The sequence below is a fragment of the Condylura cristata genome, unplaced genomic scaffold, assembly GCF_000260355.1.
Source record: "Condylura cristata isolate star-nosed mole 26May11 unplaced genomic scaffold, ConCri1.0 scaffold00041, whole genome shotgun sequence".
Lineage (NCBI taxonomy): Eukaryota > Metazoa > Chordata > Mammalia > Eulipotyphla > Talpidae > Condylura > Condylura cristata.
In genome coordinates, this window is record NW_004567142.1 from 490,152 (window position 1) to 507,492 (window position 17,341).

At 54.7% G+C, this 17,341-nt stretch overlaps 3 protein-coding genes across 6 annotated transcripts in view; 2 read left to right on the top strand and 1 right to left on the bottom strand.

The window, feature by feature from the left end:
• ADCK4 (aarF domain containing kinase 4) overlaps nucleotides 1-9,062 on the bottom strand; it is a 16,022-nt gene extending 6,960 nt beyond the window's left edge. The window contains exons 1-10 of one of the 4 annotated variants that reach the window (XM_004693898.2): nucleotides 9,015-9,062; nucleotides 8,485-8,586; nucleotides 8,231-8,350; nucleotides 8,015-8,081; nucleotides 6,328-6,405; nucleotides 3,474-3,596; nucleotides 3,248-3,333; nucleotides 2,269-2,409; nucleotides 2,108-2,189; nucleotides 1,129-1,222 (exon numbers count right to left, since the gene is read on the bottom strand). In XM_004693898.2, coding sequence (XP_004693955.2) covers nucleotides 1,129-1,222; nucleotides 2,108-2,189; nucleotides 2,269-2,409; nucleotides 3,248-3,333; nucleotides 3,474-3,596; nucleotides 6,328-6,405; nucleotides 8,015-8,081; nucleotides 8,231-8,350; nucleotides 8,485-8,583 — 890 coding nt within the window. In that variant the 5' untranslated portion in view covers nucleotides 8,584-8,586; nucleotides 9,015-9,062. The other 3 variants (XM_012733779.1, XM_012733780.1, XM_012733781.1) reach the window with 3 other exon arrangements.
• A 2,285-nt stretch (nucleotides 9,063-11,347) lies between these two features.
• LOC105854447 (inositol-trisphosphate 3-kinase C-like) lies at nucleotides 11,348-16,507 on the top strand. Its single transcript, XM_012733466.1, has 2 exons — nucleotides 11,348-12,562; nucleotides 16,229-16,507. The coding sequence occupies exons 1-2, from the start codon at nucleotides 11,444-11,446 to the stop codon at nucleotides 16,505-16,507; spliced, it is 1,398 nt and encodes a 465-aa protein (XP_012588920.1). The 5' UTR covers nucleotides 11,348-11,443.
• Nucleotides 16,508-16,928: 421 nt separating this feature from the next.
• The window catches only part of LOC101636947 (inositol-trisphosphate 3-kinase C), a 17,599-nt gene continuing 17,186 nt past the window's right edge, over nucleotides 16,929-17,341 (top strand). The window contains exon 1 of the mRNA XM_012733467.1: nucleotides 16,929-16,943. Within this exon, the coding sequence (XP_012588921.1) occupies nucleotides 16,929-16,943 (15 nt within the window). The remainder of the gene's footprint in view (nucleotides 16,944-17,341) is intronic.

A 17,341-nucleotide genomic window follows, 5' to 3' on the forward strand; every position in this document is an offset into this window, starting at 1 on the left:
GACCACAGTCTCCAACCAAGCAGACGAGCATCAGATTGAGAGAAGTGTGTCAATGTGAGGTTTGGAAGTCAAAGGACACAGGTGAGGCTCTTGGTGGGAATCTGGGGCAGCTGGAATGGGGGGAGGGGGGGTGTGGGGGGATGGGAAGGCGCTGGGGAATGAAATTTGGTTTTATTCCAAGTGTTAAGGGGAGGTCCTGAAGGCGGGAAAATCGCACCTTGCCTCCCCCCAGGTCATGTTTGGGCCTTTCTGTTCTTGTTCCCTTTTACCTTCGCTGACTCAGCTCACACTGCCTGTGCAGGGCCGAGGGGGCCTAGCCGCTGTCCCTAGCCACTGCCTTCCCGTGCACGCCTCTCACTCCACAGCTGTAAAGCTCGCTAGAACCAGCACACGGGCCACACTGAAGCTCTCACTGGGGTTTCCGTAAGTGCTGCAGTCTCCATGCTTCTCAGAAACGACGTCATTCTTGGAGCTGCGTGGTCGTGTTTACTGCTGTATACGATGTTCCACCGGTGAATATGCCAGAACTTAGTTATGCCCCCTCCTAGGTGAAGCTGATAGATTTCAGTTGTTTCCAGTTTGGGACGGTTGCTTGTCTGAGCATTCTGGAAGAGTCTAAAGGTGTATACTGGTGTGTCCCTCGAGTATTTAGCAAGGAGGATAATTGTTGTGTATCAAGACTTTTTCAATGATGCCAAGCTGTTTCCCAAAACGCTTACGTCACCCTCCTCCTGCTCAGTGTATATGGGGTGCCCTGGAGCCCCATGTTCTCCAACTCTTGACACCATCACGCTGCTAGGTCTTTGTCAGGGGGTGTCACCGTCCCTCCTGTCATTAAATGCCTGCTGACATGCCCGTCTCCCCCACCCACTGCAGTGGTTACACCCAGTGACCCACTTACTAGTTGTAAAAACTGACGCCTAGAGAGGAAGGGACCTGCCCAAGCTCACAGGGCTAAAGGAAGCCATGAGTGAAGGGAGCAGGGGACACCTGATCGAAAAGAGTTGCCAGCCCCAGCCCGGAACTCCAACTGTCAGAGGCTGCGGTGGCATCTACTGCCCACGGCCTGGAGGGAGGAAGCAGAAAAGCTGGAGAGAAAGGGCTCTCGGGCCGCGGGGCCCAGCTCACCTGAAGGTCTGGGCACACGCTGCCTCGCGACGGTAGTCACACTCCCAGGCCAGCTCCTGTTGCAAGGCCTGCAGGCTCTGCTCCGCAAACAGGCCTGAGGAGGCAGCGGGGGCAGCCGTGTCAGCAGGGAAGGCCCCAGCCCCTGCCCTGCCCCAGACGCTGTGCCGGCTCCTGCCCGACCCGTCTCACTCCGTCCCTCACACTGTCACTCGGACACTTCCCCTCTCCGGCTTCTCCTGAAGTCTCTCCCCGGGGGTCCGCCTGTCACAGGCACACATATGGCCTGCTCTAGCCCTGCCGCGCAGTCACACTCCTTCGTCTCTGACTCGTCCAGGACTGCCCTCCACTGCCCCTCGCTCCTTTCTTTTTTAAGATTTATTTTTGCTTATTTGTGCATAGAAGAGAAGGGATGTACGTCAGAGATGTGAGGGGTGAGAGGATTCACCAGAGAGAGAGTGGGGAGCAGAACAGGCGGATGGATTGAAATCCACTGCTGAGGGGCGCCGCGGGCGGGACAGGGGTCACTCCCTGGCCGGGATCGAACTGTGGCTGCCTATAACTGGTAGCGCTGACTTGTAACCCCTGTGCCACCGGGAGGCCTCCTGCTCTGGCTCTGGCACACACAGGACCCCCTGCACCCCCTGCCGAAGTCCACCCTTTTCAGGTGCTGTCCACGTGCTGTCCCAGACTCGGTCCCACTTGTGCTGCCTTCCTGCTTCTTGGCTCTTTCATGCGCAGCCCCCATGTCTGTTTCTAGATTCCAGCTGGGCTTCTGTCTCTCTGTCATGGTCTCTAAGTTCATCTTTTCCGCAGACGCTCGCACTCTCTGGGCTCCCCAGCCAGGGCATCCCCAGACTCACACCCCCACCCCACCGCCACCCACAGAGGCATGCCCTGCCTCCCACTCGCCCTACTCCTCCAAAGGGTCCCCTTTCTCTCTTCAGGGTGCAACCCCCCACCGGGGATGAATGGGCCTCACCCTCCGGCAGGGCCACACTCATCTTGAGCACCGCCAGCAGGTTCTGCACGTCACTCTGGATGCTCTGGGCAACACCTGGGTACTGAGGGGGCAGTGGGAGGAGGGGTGTCATTCCTCCCAGACAGCAGGGTGCCCACCTGCCCACCTGCCCACCCTCTCACCTGGATCTTCACGGCCACCTCTGTCCCGTCCCTCAGCACGCCCTGGTGCACCTGCCCGATGGAGGCGGCGGCAAAGGGAACCTCCTCCAAGGAGGCCACCTTGGCCTGCCAGCCCCTGCCGAGCTCCTCCTCCAGAACTCTCTGGGGGAAGGGGAGCATGGTTACTGTCAAGGCCACGGACCTCGAGTTTATTTCCTGTGCTAAGTGTTCTACATGGTAACCCTAGCGCTGGGCCCCGGCCATGCCCCTGGCTGCTCCCCCATTTTACAGATAAGGAAATGGACGCTCCGAGGAAAGTCTCTTGGCCGGGGTGGACTCTGAGCCCCCCCAATCACCCCAGTGCGTGCCAACCCTGGGCTCCCGAGGCAGTGCAGGCTGCTGCAGGGGCTTGCTATTATTGGTAGATTGGTAAGTCTTGACTGTACTCATGTTATTAATGCAAATGGTATGTGGTGAGGAAGAGCTAAGGCTGACAGAAGCTTCCAGTGGGCCAAGTCCTGTTCAGAGTGGCTGAGACAGGGGCAGGGACTGCACAGGGTCACGTGGCCAAGGAACAGAAGCCCCAGAAGGAAAGCAGGTGTCTGGATCCCGTTCCCATACCCTTACCCACTGATTAGAAGAACAGCTCGTGTCTTGGGCACTTACTCAGTGCCAGGCGCTGTGCCAACCTATTTACAGGCAAGATCTCCTTTAATTACAAAACCAGTAATACCAAGAGCTAACTCTTGCATGTCACTCACAGTCTATCGGGGCCGTTCTCCGGGTATAACATGTACTAATTTATAGCAGCCCTGAGGGTATAAATTAGGGATGTAGTTGAGTGCCCTGCACCATTTGGTCAATCATCATGCAGCCCTGGTGTGAGCTTTGGTACTCCTCAGTTTACAGAAGGGGAACTGAGGTGTGGCGTTAGGTAGGGAAGACAGCCAGGTAGGTTAGGCAGCCACTTCCCTCGCTGCCCACCCCCAGGGACACTCACCAGCATCTGCCAGCGGGGCATGAAGTCGGCACTCTGGCGCACTCGCTCGAAGATGCGCTGTAGCTGGGGACTGATGAAGCTGTTGTCTTGGGAGACAGCAGAGTGAGGGAGGCAGTGAGAGAGGAGGCAAGGAAGGGCCCCATGGGAGTTTCTGCAGTGGGGCAGTTTAAAGGGTGGGGTGGGGTAGAAGTGGGGTCACGGCTCACGAGTCAAGGTACTGCTATACCCTGGATGCTGAGCATCTGGCCAACCTTGAGGGCGGCCCCCCGAACTGTACACAAGGTCTGCACGATGCGCTCGGCGTTGGCCTCTGACAGGAAAGGGCTGGCACCTGGGGGGGAGCCACCCTCTGGGGTGGAGAGAATAACATTAGTGCGGCAGCCACAAAAAAAGCCACTGCAACACTACTGTGTGCCCACCAGAGGGCTAAAGTGGAACAGACAATATCAAGTGTTGACAAGGACTAAGGACATGGAGCAGCTAGAATGCCAACCCCAAGTCATGACACAAGCCCTCTGGTGAACAGCTGGTAAGACTCTAAAGTACAAGCCTGTACCCAGGGCAATACTGCTTCTCAGTAAAGCACCACAAGAAACACAGAAATATGCCCAGCACGGTTAAACCCAAGAAGGTTTACAGAGACCTGTTCACACCAGTTCCAAGCTGTATATAACCCAAATGGCCACCAATAGAATGAACAGGAATCATCAGTAACTCCTGCAGCCTGATAAATCTCCTATATCCACCCACAGCAGTGTGGATGCAGCCCTCAAATATCACGTGGAACAAAAGAAGCTAGAACACAGAAGACAGTCTGTTTGCATTGTTGTGAAGTGCAAACACAGCAATCTTGGGTGTCAGAGGCAGACACCTTGGGGCGTAGGGGAGTGACCAGAAGGGAGCATGAGAAGAACTTCTGGAAAGGGAAGAAACCTAGGGCAGCCAGGGGGATCCCTGAGGGCCCCTGAGACCTTTCAGGAGGGTCTGTGAGATCAAAACTATTTTCATATCAGTATGTCATTTGCCCCTTTTTATTCCCAGCCCCCCACAAGTGTTCAGAGTAGTTTTCCAGGAGCTCCTTAGCCCACGTTGATGACACTGCTCTGATATAGCCTGTGTGTGCTTATATTCTTCTGTTTTAAATTGCCCCAGTCTTCCTCTCTGATGCAGTAAATATCCATATATATGTCCCACACAAATAAGCTCTTTTGGGTCCTCATGCTTTTTTTTTTTTTTTTTTTTTTTTAAGATTTATTTGTGCATACAGAACTGGGGTACAGGCCAGAGGCTCAGGGGCGGCGAGAGGCTTCACCAGAGACAGAGTGGGGAGCAGAACAGTCAGATCTACGAAATATACTGCTGAGGGGAGCAGTGGGCGGGTCAGGAGAGGTCTGCCACGCCATGTGGTCACCTCCGGGGCTGGCGGGTATCAAACTCATGCGCAAGTGGCTTTAGCTTCAGTGCTGTGCTTTAACCAGGGAGGGCCGCTCATGCTGTTTTTAAAGTTTTATTAAGATATAATCTACATCCCACATAATTTACCCAGTTTTGGAGAGGTGGAATAATGCCTTTCATTTATCTGAGTGTGCCTCTATCCCCAACTTTAGAAAGTTTTCATCACCCCCAAAAAAAACCTTGTGCCTATCAGCAGTCACTCACTCCCATCCCACCAGCCTGCTCCCTAACTCCCCCAGTCTGGACACCACTAATCTACTTTTCATCTCTATACATTTCCCTCTGCTGGACATTCCAAACAAACAGATCGGACAGCATGTGGTGATCTGGGCCTGGCTTATTTCACTTGGGAGCTTGTTTCAACATTCACCCACACGACAGAAGGAATCAGCGCTTCCTTCCTGTTGACGGCCAGCAATCGGCTACGTTTCAGATGTTTCAGCCCTCCATTCCTCGGTTTAAGAGTGTCCAGGGGTGCTGACACCAAAAAGCTTAAGAACTGCTGTTCCAGGGGCCCCTCAGCTGAGTGCACAGATGTGTCTGCTCTGTGCAAATGAACGAAGCTGCTGGCTTCTGGTCCGTGCATAGTTCCGCATACAAAATACATTTGTATTTAATAAAGCCTTTATACATTTTGTTTTAAAACCTGCTGAGCCCTTTACTAAGGGTTCACCCTGAGCTGGGAAGAATGCTAAGTGTCTTTGGGGGTCCTCTGGCTATATCTCCATAATTAACCTAGAGGCGTTTATTTAACCTTTCAAGCAAGGAAGCAAGAGATTCAGAGAGGTTTAGTGCCTGGCCCTGGGTCACACAGCAAAGAAGTGCCAGATCTAGGTTCATGGTACCCTAAAGTCCAGCCCTCCAATCTCCAACTTTTTATTTTGAAAAAACTCCAAACAGACAGAAAAGTTGCCTGCGTGACACCATGAGCACCCACGCACCCACCCGATCCCACAGTGCAAACTTCTGCTTCATCAGCTTCATCTGTGTCTGTACCCAAACACTTACTATTATTATTTTCTGCTGACCCACTTGCAGGCAGTGCACTCAAGCTCTGCTACCAATAAAGATCTTCCCCTACACAATCACAGCATCATCATCACACCTCAGAAATTCGCACTCACCCCCAATATCTACTCTGCAGCCCACATTCAGACCCCCCAATGTCCCCCAGCTGTTCACACTTTTTTTTAAGCTGACGTCCAAGAAGGTGCACACTATCCCATGTCAGCTAATGTCTCCTGCATCTCTTTAATCTGGACTATCCAGAGCCAGCATTGCTTCAAGACGCTGACCGAGTGAGGAATCTTACCCGCAAGCTTATCTGCCCGTGTTTTCACCCATCTTTGGTATACACAGACCTAGTTTCAGTTTTCCTCTCCTCACAGTTAGGAATTCAACACCTGAGGCTCCAATTTTTTTTTTTTTTCTCACAAGACAGGCTTCGATCTTACACCCCTGACCCCCACCTGGCCCTGTTTTGAACTTTCCACAGTGATGCTAAGAGGTGGGTGTGTTATCATCACCTCCAATTTCCACCAAAGGATCCTGGGGTTCTGAGAGGTGCCGCCACTTGCCCCAGGCCACCACGCTGGGTCTGAAGCCAGCCAGCCTGGCTTACTCACCTGACTGGAGATGTCCTCCGGGCAGAGACTTCTTGGCCAGCTCAGCCAGCGCTCCCAGCCCGAGGCCCACGGCCAGCCCTGGCAGTAAGAGAGGAGGCTGAGCGCCCGCCAGCCCTGTGCAGCCCCTCACCGCCCTGCACCCGCTCTCTAAACACACCTGTCTCCTACCCTCTGCGGCCGGCCGGCTCTCTCTGGTCCCCACTCATTCTCTCACTTGCTCTCTCCCTGCTTGGGGGTCCCTTAAAGCGGGGAGCTCCCCCTTTCGGTAGCCCTCTCACCAGGCCTCCCTCTCTCCTGCTGCACACTGCAGTCATTTGCAGAGCTTCTGTAAATACATGGCCCAGACCCCACTCCAGAGGCTCCAGGCCTGAAATGAGGGTTGGAAATCTGAGTTTCACAAGCATCCAGATGATTCTAGCATGCATGCAGCCCAGGGCAAGAGGCCTGAAATGATGATCCCCAGGGCTCTTGGTCTCCCTATTATGCCTCATTTTCTGTCTTCATCTCCTCGTCTTCATGCTCACCTCTCCTTTCTCTTTTTTTGTTTTTTAAATATTTATCTATGCATGCAAGAACTGGGTTACATAAAAAGTTTATCCACTATTATAAAAAAAAAACAAAAACTGGGTTACAGGTCAGAGGTGGGTGGGGTAGGGTGGGGGGTGCAGGTGAGGATGCACCAGAGACAGAGCAGGGAGCAGAACAGGCAGAATGACTGAAATCCACTGCTGAGGGGAGCAGCAGGGAAACAGGAAAGGTCAGTCTGCTGTGTCCTGTGGGTCAGCTCCCTGGCCCGGGATCAGTGGCTGCGTACAGTCCCACAGTGCTACACTTTAACCCCTGCACCATCAGGGGGGCCCCACCTCTCCATTCTCTGAGGCAGCTTTTTCTACACTCTGCCCTGCACCCTCCAATTGCTGCGCCATCACTGTTGGAGGTTATTTCCCCGACTCTGATTTCCTCTGCCTCTCACTGCTGTAGTCAGAACTGGCACTTCTGGATCACTTTCTACATGCCAGGAACCACTCCCCATGCCTCTTAGGCACGCAATCATTTTGTCCTTACATCCTCATGAGGAAAGTTTTATAGAAGAACTCCCATTTTACAGAAAAGAAAATCAAAGCCCGGAAACCTGGCGTAACAATGCCCCAGTCAGAGTGAGGCTGGGGCAGAATCACCCCTTGAGTCCTGGGCAGCCTGCCTGGTGTTAAAGTTGGAGGCTGTACATTGGATTCCCCCTTCATGTTATGACTAGGTTATCTTTAAACCTTGAATCATGACCTGCAGGAAAAAAGACAGGAGAGACCAATATATATGTAATGTATAAGATTTTCAATAAGATTTTCCTTCTAGTCTCAAATGTCCCATTCTAGTCTTCTAAAGGAGTGCAACCCACTAAACTATTTCACGCAAAGTGTGACCTGAATAGTCCTGTCACTTCGCCTCTTGTAGCTGCCATTTCCTCATCTAGAGAATGGAAGTAACACTCATGGATCCCGGGAAAGCGACACATGGGTGTGGGCCTGGCGCGCTCTGAGTTCTCAATTCATGCTCTGTTTCTCTCTCCTCTGGCAGGTATTTACCTCCAGCCTCTTCCCGTCTGTCTCTGATTCACCCTCTCCCTTGTTTCATTCTGTCAATAGCGTCTCCTCTGATCTAGGTCACAATCTCCCACAGTCACACCTACCCCCAAAGTTGGCCAAGCGGCTGATCCGGGAGGCCGGCACCTTGCGTTCTCGAGAGCGTCCACTCAGCTGGGAAATGGGGAGGAAGTCTGAGGGGGGGAAGGTGGGCACAGGACCCAGGGAGTACACTCGAGCTAGTGCCATACCCTTTCCCCAGCTCAGGTAAGGGGGGCCGCTGCCTTCATGGGGTGCTGCTGGCTGGAGGAAGACAATGATACCTGGGGTCGGGGTGACTTCCTGAGCCGGGCCTCCCGTGCCCTGCGAATGTCCTCCTCATCCAAGCCTCTGCCAGGACCATCCTGATGAAACTTTTGGGCCCAAGAACTCCCACAGGGCCCCTGTAAAAGAGGGGAACATTGGTAAGGGGAGAGAATATGGGGCTTGTTAGCCCTTTTGGACTCCCTCCCTGTACTTTTACCCCTGACGCCTCCCTTGGCCTCTTCCCCTGGGAGTCCTCTCCCCAGCCTCTTACCCACCAGTGGGGCCCAGGCCCCAGAGCCCCACACGGCAGAACGGTCCGACCCAGGTGTCCACAGGTGCCCCGCAGTAGGCCCCCCACCTCCAGCCACATTGCCTGGTAGGGGAAGAGGAGTGATCATTCTGGGGGTTGTGGGACTGACGTCCCTGCTCTGCCTCGCTTTGCCCTCATGTTTCTCCAATGTCCACTCTGAGACTCACCCACCAAAGACTCCCTCTCCCGGTTAATAGCTTCCCTGACCCCTGTTCCTCCGGGTTCCCTTTCTTGTTGCTAGGAATCCACAGCTCTCCCCGCGCGCCTCTCCAAACCCACTTTCTCCCTGTCCCACTTCCCATCGTTGCTAGGGTCCTCCCCCGTTGCTAGGGTCCTCCCCCGTTGCCAGACACCCACAGATCCTCCAGGACTACCTCTCCACTTCTGAGTCCCCCTCGTTGCTAGGCACCTCCTTCCCTCTGTTGCTTGGCACCCACATTTCCTCGCGTGTCCCCCCCATCTGGGAGCCCCTCCCCCCCGTTGCTAAGTACCCACAGATCCCAGGCGCCGGGTCCTCTACGCGTGGGGGCCTCCAGCGCTTCCGGCATACGCCCGTATGCCCGCCCCCTCCGGTCAGATAGCCAATGGCGGATCAGTGGCTCGCTGACCGACGTGCAGCACGTCCCGCTGTGCGTGAGGAGGCGGATCCAGGGGCGGGGCCTCGGGGTGGACGTTGGGGCCCGCGGGGCGTCGCGGGAAAGCACACGTGCCCATTTATGCCCTTCCTGTCACCTCAGGTGCCTTGCACTGCGCGGACCTGTCTGTCTTTGCTCCCTACGTGGTCTTTTTGTGCAACGTCCCTCTCCCTTAGAAACTCCACATTTCTCCTCCGTGCGAACACCTTGCCAGCTTCCATTCTTATTTTTACTTCCAGCAGGCTCAACATCTGTTTTAACACACACCTTCCCTGCAATCATTGCCCTTGCACACAAAGCCCCTCTACTTTGCACACCCACCCTCTGCTTTAAAAAAAAATCCCCGCACCAGTCTCCTCCCTTGCACGTATAACCCATGCCCTGCTTGCCAACGGTCCCCCTCTCTCACTCTCCCCCTCCCACTCGGCCCCGAGTATGCTGGGTCCCTGTTCCCTCATGCACTTTGCTTTCTCTCTGCTCCCGCCCACCTGCGGGATGGTGTGAGTGGGAGCCCTCTGTTTCCTGTAGGCCTGACATTTCCCAGAACTCACTCAGCCAAGATTCCCAGTGCTGAGTCAGGAGACTTGGCATCCCAGAAAAATAGCTCCCAAGTCCATCTGGGTGTGTGTGGTGGGGGGGGGTGAGGGGCAAGTTGAAAGTCTGCTTCTCCCCACAGCAGGCTGACTCACCCCTCTTCTCACTGTCTGGAATAGAAGCAGCTGGCTGGGGCATCTCCCCCACCCCTGGGAAAGGAGGCATGAGATGCTTTGACCCGCAGAAACACCCCCTGCCCCTGGCTCACCTCCTCCACTTCCTTTGTCAGGAGTCAGACCTCCCAGGAACTTCCCTGTGTTATGTGATCTCAGAAGAGCCTTAACCCCCTCAGGGTCTCAGCTTTTCCACCTGTATGATTTCTAGGGCACCCCTGGCTACGACCTCTCACTGGTCTATGAAAAGATGGCTCATTTTAGGGCCCTGGGCTTTGACCCAATGCCCTCTCTTAAGTGACTCAGTTTCAAGACAGAAACTACCCCTGTCCCCCTCCAGATACAGGGTCTGACTCAGGAGCTGGGTGACAGCTTACCATTAGGGGCAAACTATATAAAAAGCTCCTATGACAATAACTCTACAGAACTGTCCTGAGGGTGCCCAGTCACATGCTTCACATATGTGAGGTCATATCAAATAGCTCGCTGGCTACAAGTGAATATTAGACCTCTGGGTCACAGAGGCTCCATCTGTAAAATGGGTTCGTGGTATGGAGGAGAGAGACAGAAAGAGGTGCAGTAGAATATTTGTAGAGTTTGGCACACAGCCTGGTGCAGAAAAAGTACTCTGTACATGGGGAAAATTTCCTTTTTTTGTTTTTAAAGATTTATTTATGCATACAAGAGCTGGGAAGTAGGCCAGAGGGGCGGGAGTAGGGGGGTGGGGGCTGGTGGTGAGAGGATTCACCAAAGACAAAATGGGGAACAGAACAGGCAGGGAACAGAAACACACTGAAGGGAGCAGCGGAGTAGATAGGAGAGGTCTGTTGAGGCATGTGGGTCAGTCCCGGGCTGGGATTGAACTTCTGCTGCAGTGGCTGGTGATAGCTTCACAGTGCTCAGACCTTACACTACCAGGGAGGCCCCTTTTAATTTTTTTAAGATTTATTTATTTATACATAAAAAAACTGGGGTACAGTCCAGAGGTGCAGGGGCAGTGAGAGGACTCATTAGTGACAGAGTGGGGAGCAGAATAGGCAGACTGACAAAGTACACTGCTGAGGGGAGCAGCGGGGAGACAGGAGTGGTCTGCGGCGCCATGTGGGTCAGCTCCCGGGGATCCTGCAGAACTCTTTACAAATCCGTTCTGATCCAGCCAGAACAGTGGCCACGCTTCTGGTCTCATCACCAGGAGTTTCAGGGAAGCTGAAGTGGCCACTGAGGGGCGTAAGGATGCTGTGCGGGTAGCGAGGGTCTAAGGAGGGGGAGCCGCTGGCCCGCGACCAGGTCCCCAATGTCCCACACCCAACCCTGACGCGCGGCACTCCCTGCGAGCCCAACCCCTCCCACTGAGACGGGCGGGGCCAGACTAGACCCGCCCCTACACGTCACATCCGTCAGGGCGGGGCTTCGGGGCTTTCCCGGGGGGAGGGAGTATCGGTTAACCCCTGCGTGGCCGGGCGGCTGGCGCTCGGCGGCCGGAACCCGCGAGTCGGGGCTCCCCAGCCACACCCCTCGCAGGATTTAAAGGGGCAGGAGGGCCTGGGTCGGGCCGTAGCCCGAACCTAGGGAGCGGGCATGAGGCGCTGCCCGTGCCGTGGGAGCTTGAGCGAGGCAGAGGACGGGGAGCTGCCGGAGGCGGCCCGCATGGGACTGGAGGCGCCGCGAGGGGGGCGGCGGCGGCAACCTGGGCAACAGCGACCTGGGCCCGGCGCTGGGGGCCCGGCGGGGCCGCCCGAGGGGGGCGGGCCCGGCGCCGCGACCGAGGAGCCCAGCCTCCCCTCAGAGCCGGAGAGAACCGGCCTGGGGCCTGAGTCGCGGACGGACGGACTGGCCGAGCCTGAAGCAGCTGGCCGCGGAGCGGCGGCGGAGCGGCCCAGCCAAAGGACGGAGCCGGGCCGGTCCAGCCCCCCGACACAGCCAGAAGAGAGCAGCCCCTGGTCAGAGCTGGAGGCAGCCGGGCCCGAGACCGAGACCGAGACCGAGACCGAGACCGATGGCTTTGGGATTGATCCTCAGCGGTCCGACCTCCAGGTTCAACCAGGGACGGACAGTCCCGGCGCACAGCCCGGCGTGGATGGGCCCGGCACAGAACTAGAAATACGTGGGTCACAGACCCAGCCTGCGGGCGGCCAGCCCTGGGCTGGTAACCTCCGGACCCCTCAGAACGAGTCCAGCCTCCGGCCCGAGCCGGAGGAGTCCAGTCCCTCAACGGAGCCGAGCGCTGATGGCTCCTGGGAAGAACTGTACCCCGATGGCTCCAGGACGCCACAGGATTTGGAAACTGTGTGGAAACAGCCTGACATTGGTGGTTTCCCTACACAAGATTCTGATGGTTCCTGGTCACAGCCTGGTGCTGATGGTGCCCAGACACCAGATACTGATGGACCCCAGACAGAGCTTGAGACAGACTGCCTTTTGGAGGAGCCCGGCCAAGATGGCCCATTAGTGGAACCAGAACCTGGGGAGTCGGTGACTCACCTGTACTCTCACCTGGAGTGTACCTCCCTGACCCCTGTGCCCCGGCTCATCATCACTCCTGAAACCCCTGAGCCTGAGGCTCAGCCAGTGGGACCCCGCTCCAGGGTTGACGGGAGCAGTGGCGGCTTCTCCTCTGCCTCCTCTTTCGACGACGAGTCTGAGGATGACGTGGTGGCCGGGGGTGGAGGTGCCAGCGACCCCGAGGACAGGTCTGGGGTGAGTGGGATCCATCCTGCCTTTGAGCTAGAACCGTCCCCCCCCATGCCGAATTCCTCTGCTTTGCTTTGAGAAGTTGATCTAGCACCCCCAGCAATTTCATCTCCAGCTCCCTATTCCATTCACCGACCTTTTCCCCCTGGCAGGTGGGTTCTTAACCCTGACCCACTGCCTCCAGGCCTGGGGTCTAAAATGGCCACTGGCCCATGTCAGTGTGGTGCCCAGGAACCTTTGACATTGTGTGATCGTGTGAGTCTGTGCGCGCACACACATTTTTATAGCAGATCCTTGGGAGAGTCTGTGACCCCAAAATCTAAAGCACACGGGTATAGTAAGGCAGAAACGTGCACTTTCTATCCCAGATTCCGTGGACTGGGCCCGTGGCTGACTCAGGGCCCATCCACTTTATAGGGAGTGAGTCCACCAGTTTTATTAGATTCTCAAAAAGTTGTGTGAACCCCAAACACCAAGAGACCCCACCACCACTCCTGCCTCCAGCCTAGCTGGGGACCCTCCTGTCTCCCTGTAGTCCTCCAACTCACAGGGGCTGGGGGGCTTGCACACTCTTGTTTATAACCTCAACCCTCACCCTCACCCTCAGCCTGGGTGTGGTTCTGCCCTGGTGAATCAGGAGGCCAGCCGGGCAGGTTCAGCTCCCAGGCAGGTGTGAAACAGGGAATCTCACCTGGGCAGGTCTGCTGGCTGGGTTGCCTCCCCCTGTCCTTGGGCCTCTGGCTTGGGTGTCTGCCCTGAACCCCCCACCCACCTGCCTCACTTAGGAACATGTTCACACATGTGGCCACAGATGTGATACAGACAGACCAGCCTCAGCTTGTCTGTGCCTGAGTCGAGGAACTGACCCTGGCTTTTTCTGTCGCTGCTGATTCCTCTGCTGCCTCCTCGCCATCTCAGAAGAGCTTAGCTGCAGGTGGATGGAAATAATGAAAAGGGTAAACGCCATAGTTGTAGCGATGGCGGTCAGCACTCCCTGGTGCCCAGCGTGTGTGAAGCTCCTCACTGCTGTGAACTCCGCTCATCTTCCCAGCAGTCCTATGCAGTCGATACTAGTTGTGCTCCCATTTCTTTCTGGGGACACCGAGGCACTGAGGGGTCAAGACACTTTTGTCTAAGTCACAACCCTTGGAAGACTCAGAGCTGAGATTCAAACCCTTACTGAATACCACACACTTTTCCGTGAGCCGTCTCCGTGGCTTTGGCTGCCTGCAGGGGTCATGAACCTTGACCACCCTTCACCGCATTCATTTTTGTAGAGAATGAGCCCAGAAAGGATTCTTGGAATCTTTATGACTGCGCTAGGAGATTGGGGTTGTTATCTCCACTTGACAGATGCGGACACTGAGGCATCTTCAGTGTGCAATTGTGTGCTTAACGGTGGCCAGGGCTGGCGAGCGTCAAGATTCGAACTCAGTTCCAACAGAGTTGAAACCTAGTCAGTTTAAGCTCTGTGGGGCGCGCATCCAACTCTAGCTTGCTTTCCTCCCAAGCCTCCCTGTCTGGTTTTTTCTTCTCTTTCCAGAATCCGTCCCAGCCATGACCAGACACTTCTGCTCCACTGCCTTCCGTAGTGGCCAGAAGGCCGTTCCCAGCAGCAGAGCTCCCTCCTACCCGGCCTCCCCTCCGCTGACCCTCTGCGCAGAGGAGCCCTGTACACACTGTTCCTCCCACACCAGCCCGGTGCTGCCTCCGCCCGTCGCTTAAGCTGTGTCCACTGCCCCGGCTTCCTTCTCCCTTTGTCTTGAAATGCCACCTGACTTCAACTGGGACTCATAAGAGACTCAGCACCTCTCTTTCTTCCCGCTCTGCTCTCCCTTCTCATCAGACAGCAAACAGTCCCTAGCCCTCAACATGCATCTGGCCTAGGTTGGACTAAAACAGTCCTCATGGACTCCCAGGCGAGGGGAAGGGAGAGGCCCATCCCCAGGCAGAGACAGCTCAGAGCCTTCAGGGTTGATGGTGGGAATCCAAGGAAGTGACTGACCAGACTGGGGGGTATCAGAGAGGGCTTCCTGGAGGAGGCGTCATGGGCGCCGAAACCACCATGAAGCCATGAAGAAGCCCATATTAACCATCAGATCTAAGAAAAAAGAGAAGATACAAAATGCGCTTTTGATTTTAAAAAAAGATAGTTTTCAACTGGCCTCTTTAAAGCTCAGCAACATTGTTCTGAGTATCTATTGTATGTCAGGCCAGGGCTTGGGACATGGTCATAGACATGACGCCTGCAGCCCCTGCCCTCAGGTACTTGCATCCAGCAGGGCTGTAGCAGCTAAGTCCAGACAGAGATGGAACCCCAGATATGTGCTGTGTGATTTAGGCAAGTAGCTTCACCCCTCTGAGCCCGTTTCCTCCTCTGTAACACAGTCAACAGTCCTCCTGGGGTTGTGTTTTTAGAATTAAGTAGCTTATGGCACACTGAATCTTTGTCATCGTGCCTGGAATGTTCCAGGTGCTTAGTAAACAGGAACCTTTATTAATCACCTCCACCCCACAGCTGGCAGCTGGAGGGGGGAGGGAACAGGCTTTCCTGAATCGGCAGCCCCCCATCCTGCCTCTGTTTGACCTTTCCACTGTCTGGTAGATGTCTACCAGGCAACTGGACTCCGACAGGATAGGAGAGAACGTGCTTGATCCTGGGGCTGAGGGTGGGCAGTGCCTGGACACACAGCTTCCTTCTTGGGAGATGACCTGTACTTGCTCAGGGCCTGTGTATACTTGAAGCAGAGAACATATTCTCCTACTCATGTGTGTGCCTGCACACGCACGCATGTGAATCAGACACTGGCCAGCTCTCACGAAGCTTTGGGTCGAGTTAGTGTGATACAACGAAATCCTTGTTTTCTCTTTGCTTCTGTTTTCCTGTTGGGTTCTTTCCCTTCTCCCCGGATTCCCTGCCCACCCACTCCTGTCTTTGTTAATTTTTCCTTTCTCAACTTTTTGTATCCGTAGCTCTCTGTCAGTCTTTTTGGGTTGGTCTTTATCAGTCAGTATAGGTCAGGATTTGATATAGTAACACATAACCCCCAGATTTGGTGACTTGGAACAACAAAGACTTGTTCAGTTCGTTCTGAATGTTGACCCTGTGTCAGTGGTGGGTGAAGGTCTCTACTCCATGCTATCCATACTCAAGGCCCAGACTGAGGAAGCTTCCATTTTCTCTTAATTTCACTTAATGTGTTTTCTACTTATTTGTAATTCTTAAACCCCCCTCCCACCCACCCACCCCTCACACACAAGGAAAGTCAGGCTCCGATTTCAAGGGCCCTCCCCAAAAGGGATCCTTCTCTCATACCTCACTGGCAGAGCATCAGTAACCTAAGTTCAAGAGGGTGGGATGTCCCCAGTGGAGTTGCTCTTTACCACCAAACCCGACCTAGTGTTGCTCATTTGAGAAGGACAGAGAGACACACAGACAATAAAGTGACAGAGACGAGGAGGCATGGACAGGAGATCTTCCCACCTTAGTGGAGGCTTTTGCGGGGATCTTGTACGTGGACTTTGCTCATAACAGCCAGCTTGGGATCAGTCACTCCATGAAACCCCCTGGTGCCGGAGAGCCCCGTGTCCACCCTGGGTCCTCACATGACAGTAATCTCATCGCCCTCTCCTTGGCCTCAATCCTGACCCCACCCTGCTCTGTCTCCACAGAACAAATCCTGGAAGAAACTGAAGACCGTTCTGAAGTACTCGCCCTTCGTGGTCTCCTTCCGCAAACACTACCCTTGGGTCCAGCTCTCTGGACATGCTGGTGAGAGCAGGCCCAGGGCTGGGCTGGGCTACTCTCTGCAGTTTAGTCTTCCCATCTGGAAAATGGACTTGGGGACAGTCTCCACCTCATGGGGCTCTCTGAGACGTGCTTATGCCTGGGCCGGGCTGTTCCCTCCGACCCTGGTGTTTGTGGAAAAGCCACACCTGGGGGATGCGTGATCCTGGCTCCAGTCCTGGCTCTGCCCTTTATTAGTAGGTGACCCGGGGCAAGTCACTTTCCCTCCCTGGGCCATTTTCTCATCTGTGTTTGGAAATTAGCACTTCTGACCTCTGCCCACATCCAGAGCCAGAGCATAGTAGGTCGTCAGTAAGCAGCAGCCTGGATGTTTTTCCCCAGGATCTGACAGAGTGTCTCTCCCACATAATACTATATTGCCTGTTATGTAACTCTGTGTGTGTGTGTGTGTGTGTGTGTGTGTGGCTAGATGCTCTTAGGTTTTGTGGGCACAGAGTCTCTGTTGCAACTCACTGTTGCTGCAAGAAGGCAGCCATAAACACAGGGACATGTCTGTGTTCCAGTAAAACTTTATTGACAAAAACAGGCAGAGAGGAGACCAGAGAAACTGCTTGCAGTAAAGAGATGCCAGACGGGAACGTATCTTAGATCTAAGTCAGAGAAAAGACGAGGCCCCCCTAAAACCATAAACAAAGGCCTGCTATCTATATGTGTTCTAGTTATTATTGCTCAGTAATAAAAAAAAAAATCAGGACCCTCCCTGGTATGCAACGGGTTAAAGCACAGCACTATGACACTAGCACAGCCACTTCAGCATGAACCCCACCCCCAGCCAGGAGTGAACCACAGGGCACAGCAGACCGCTCCTGTCTCCGGCGTGTGCCCCTCAGCAGTGTTTCAGTCGATCTGCCTGTTCTGCTCCCCACTCTGTCTCTGATGAATCCTCTCACCACCCCTGAACCTCCGGCCTGTGCCCCAGTTCAGTAGACATAAAAAAAAAAAAATCAGACAACAGAAAACTAAAACTTTAGTAATTT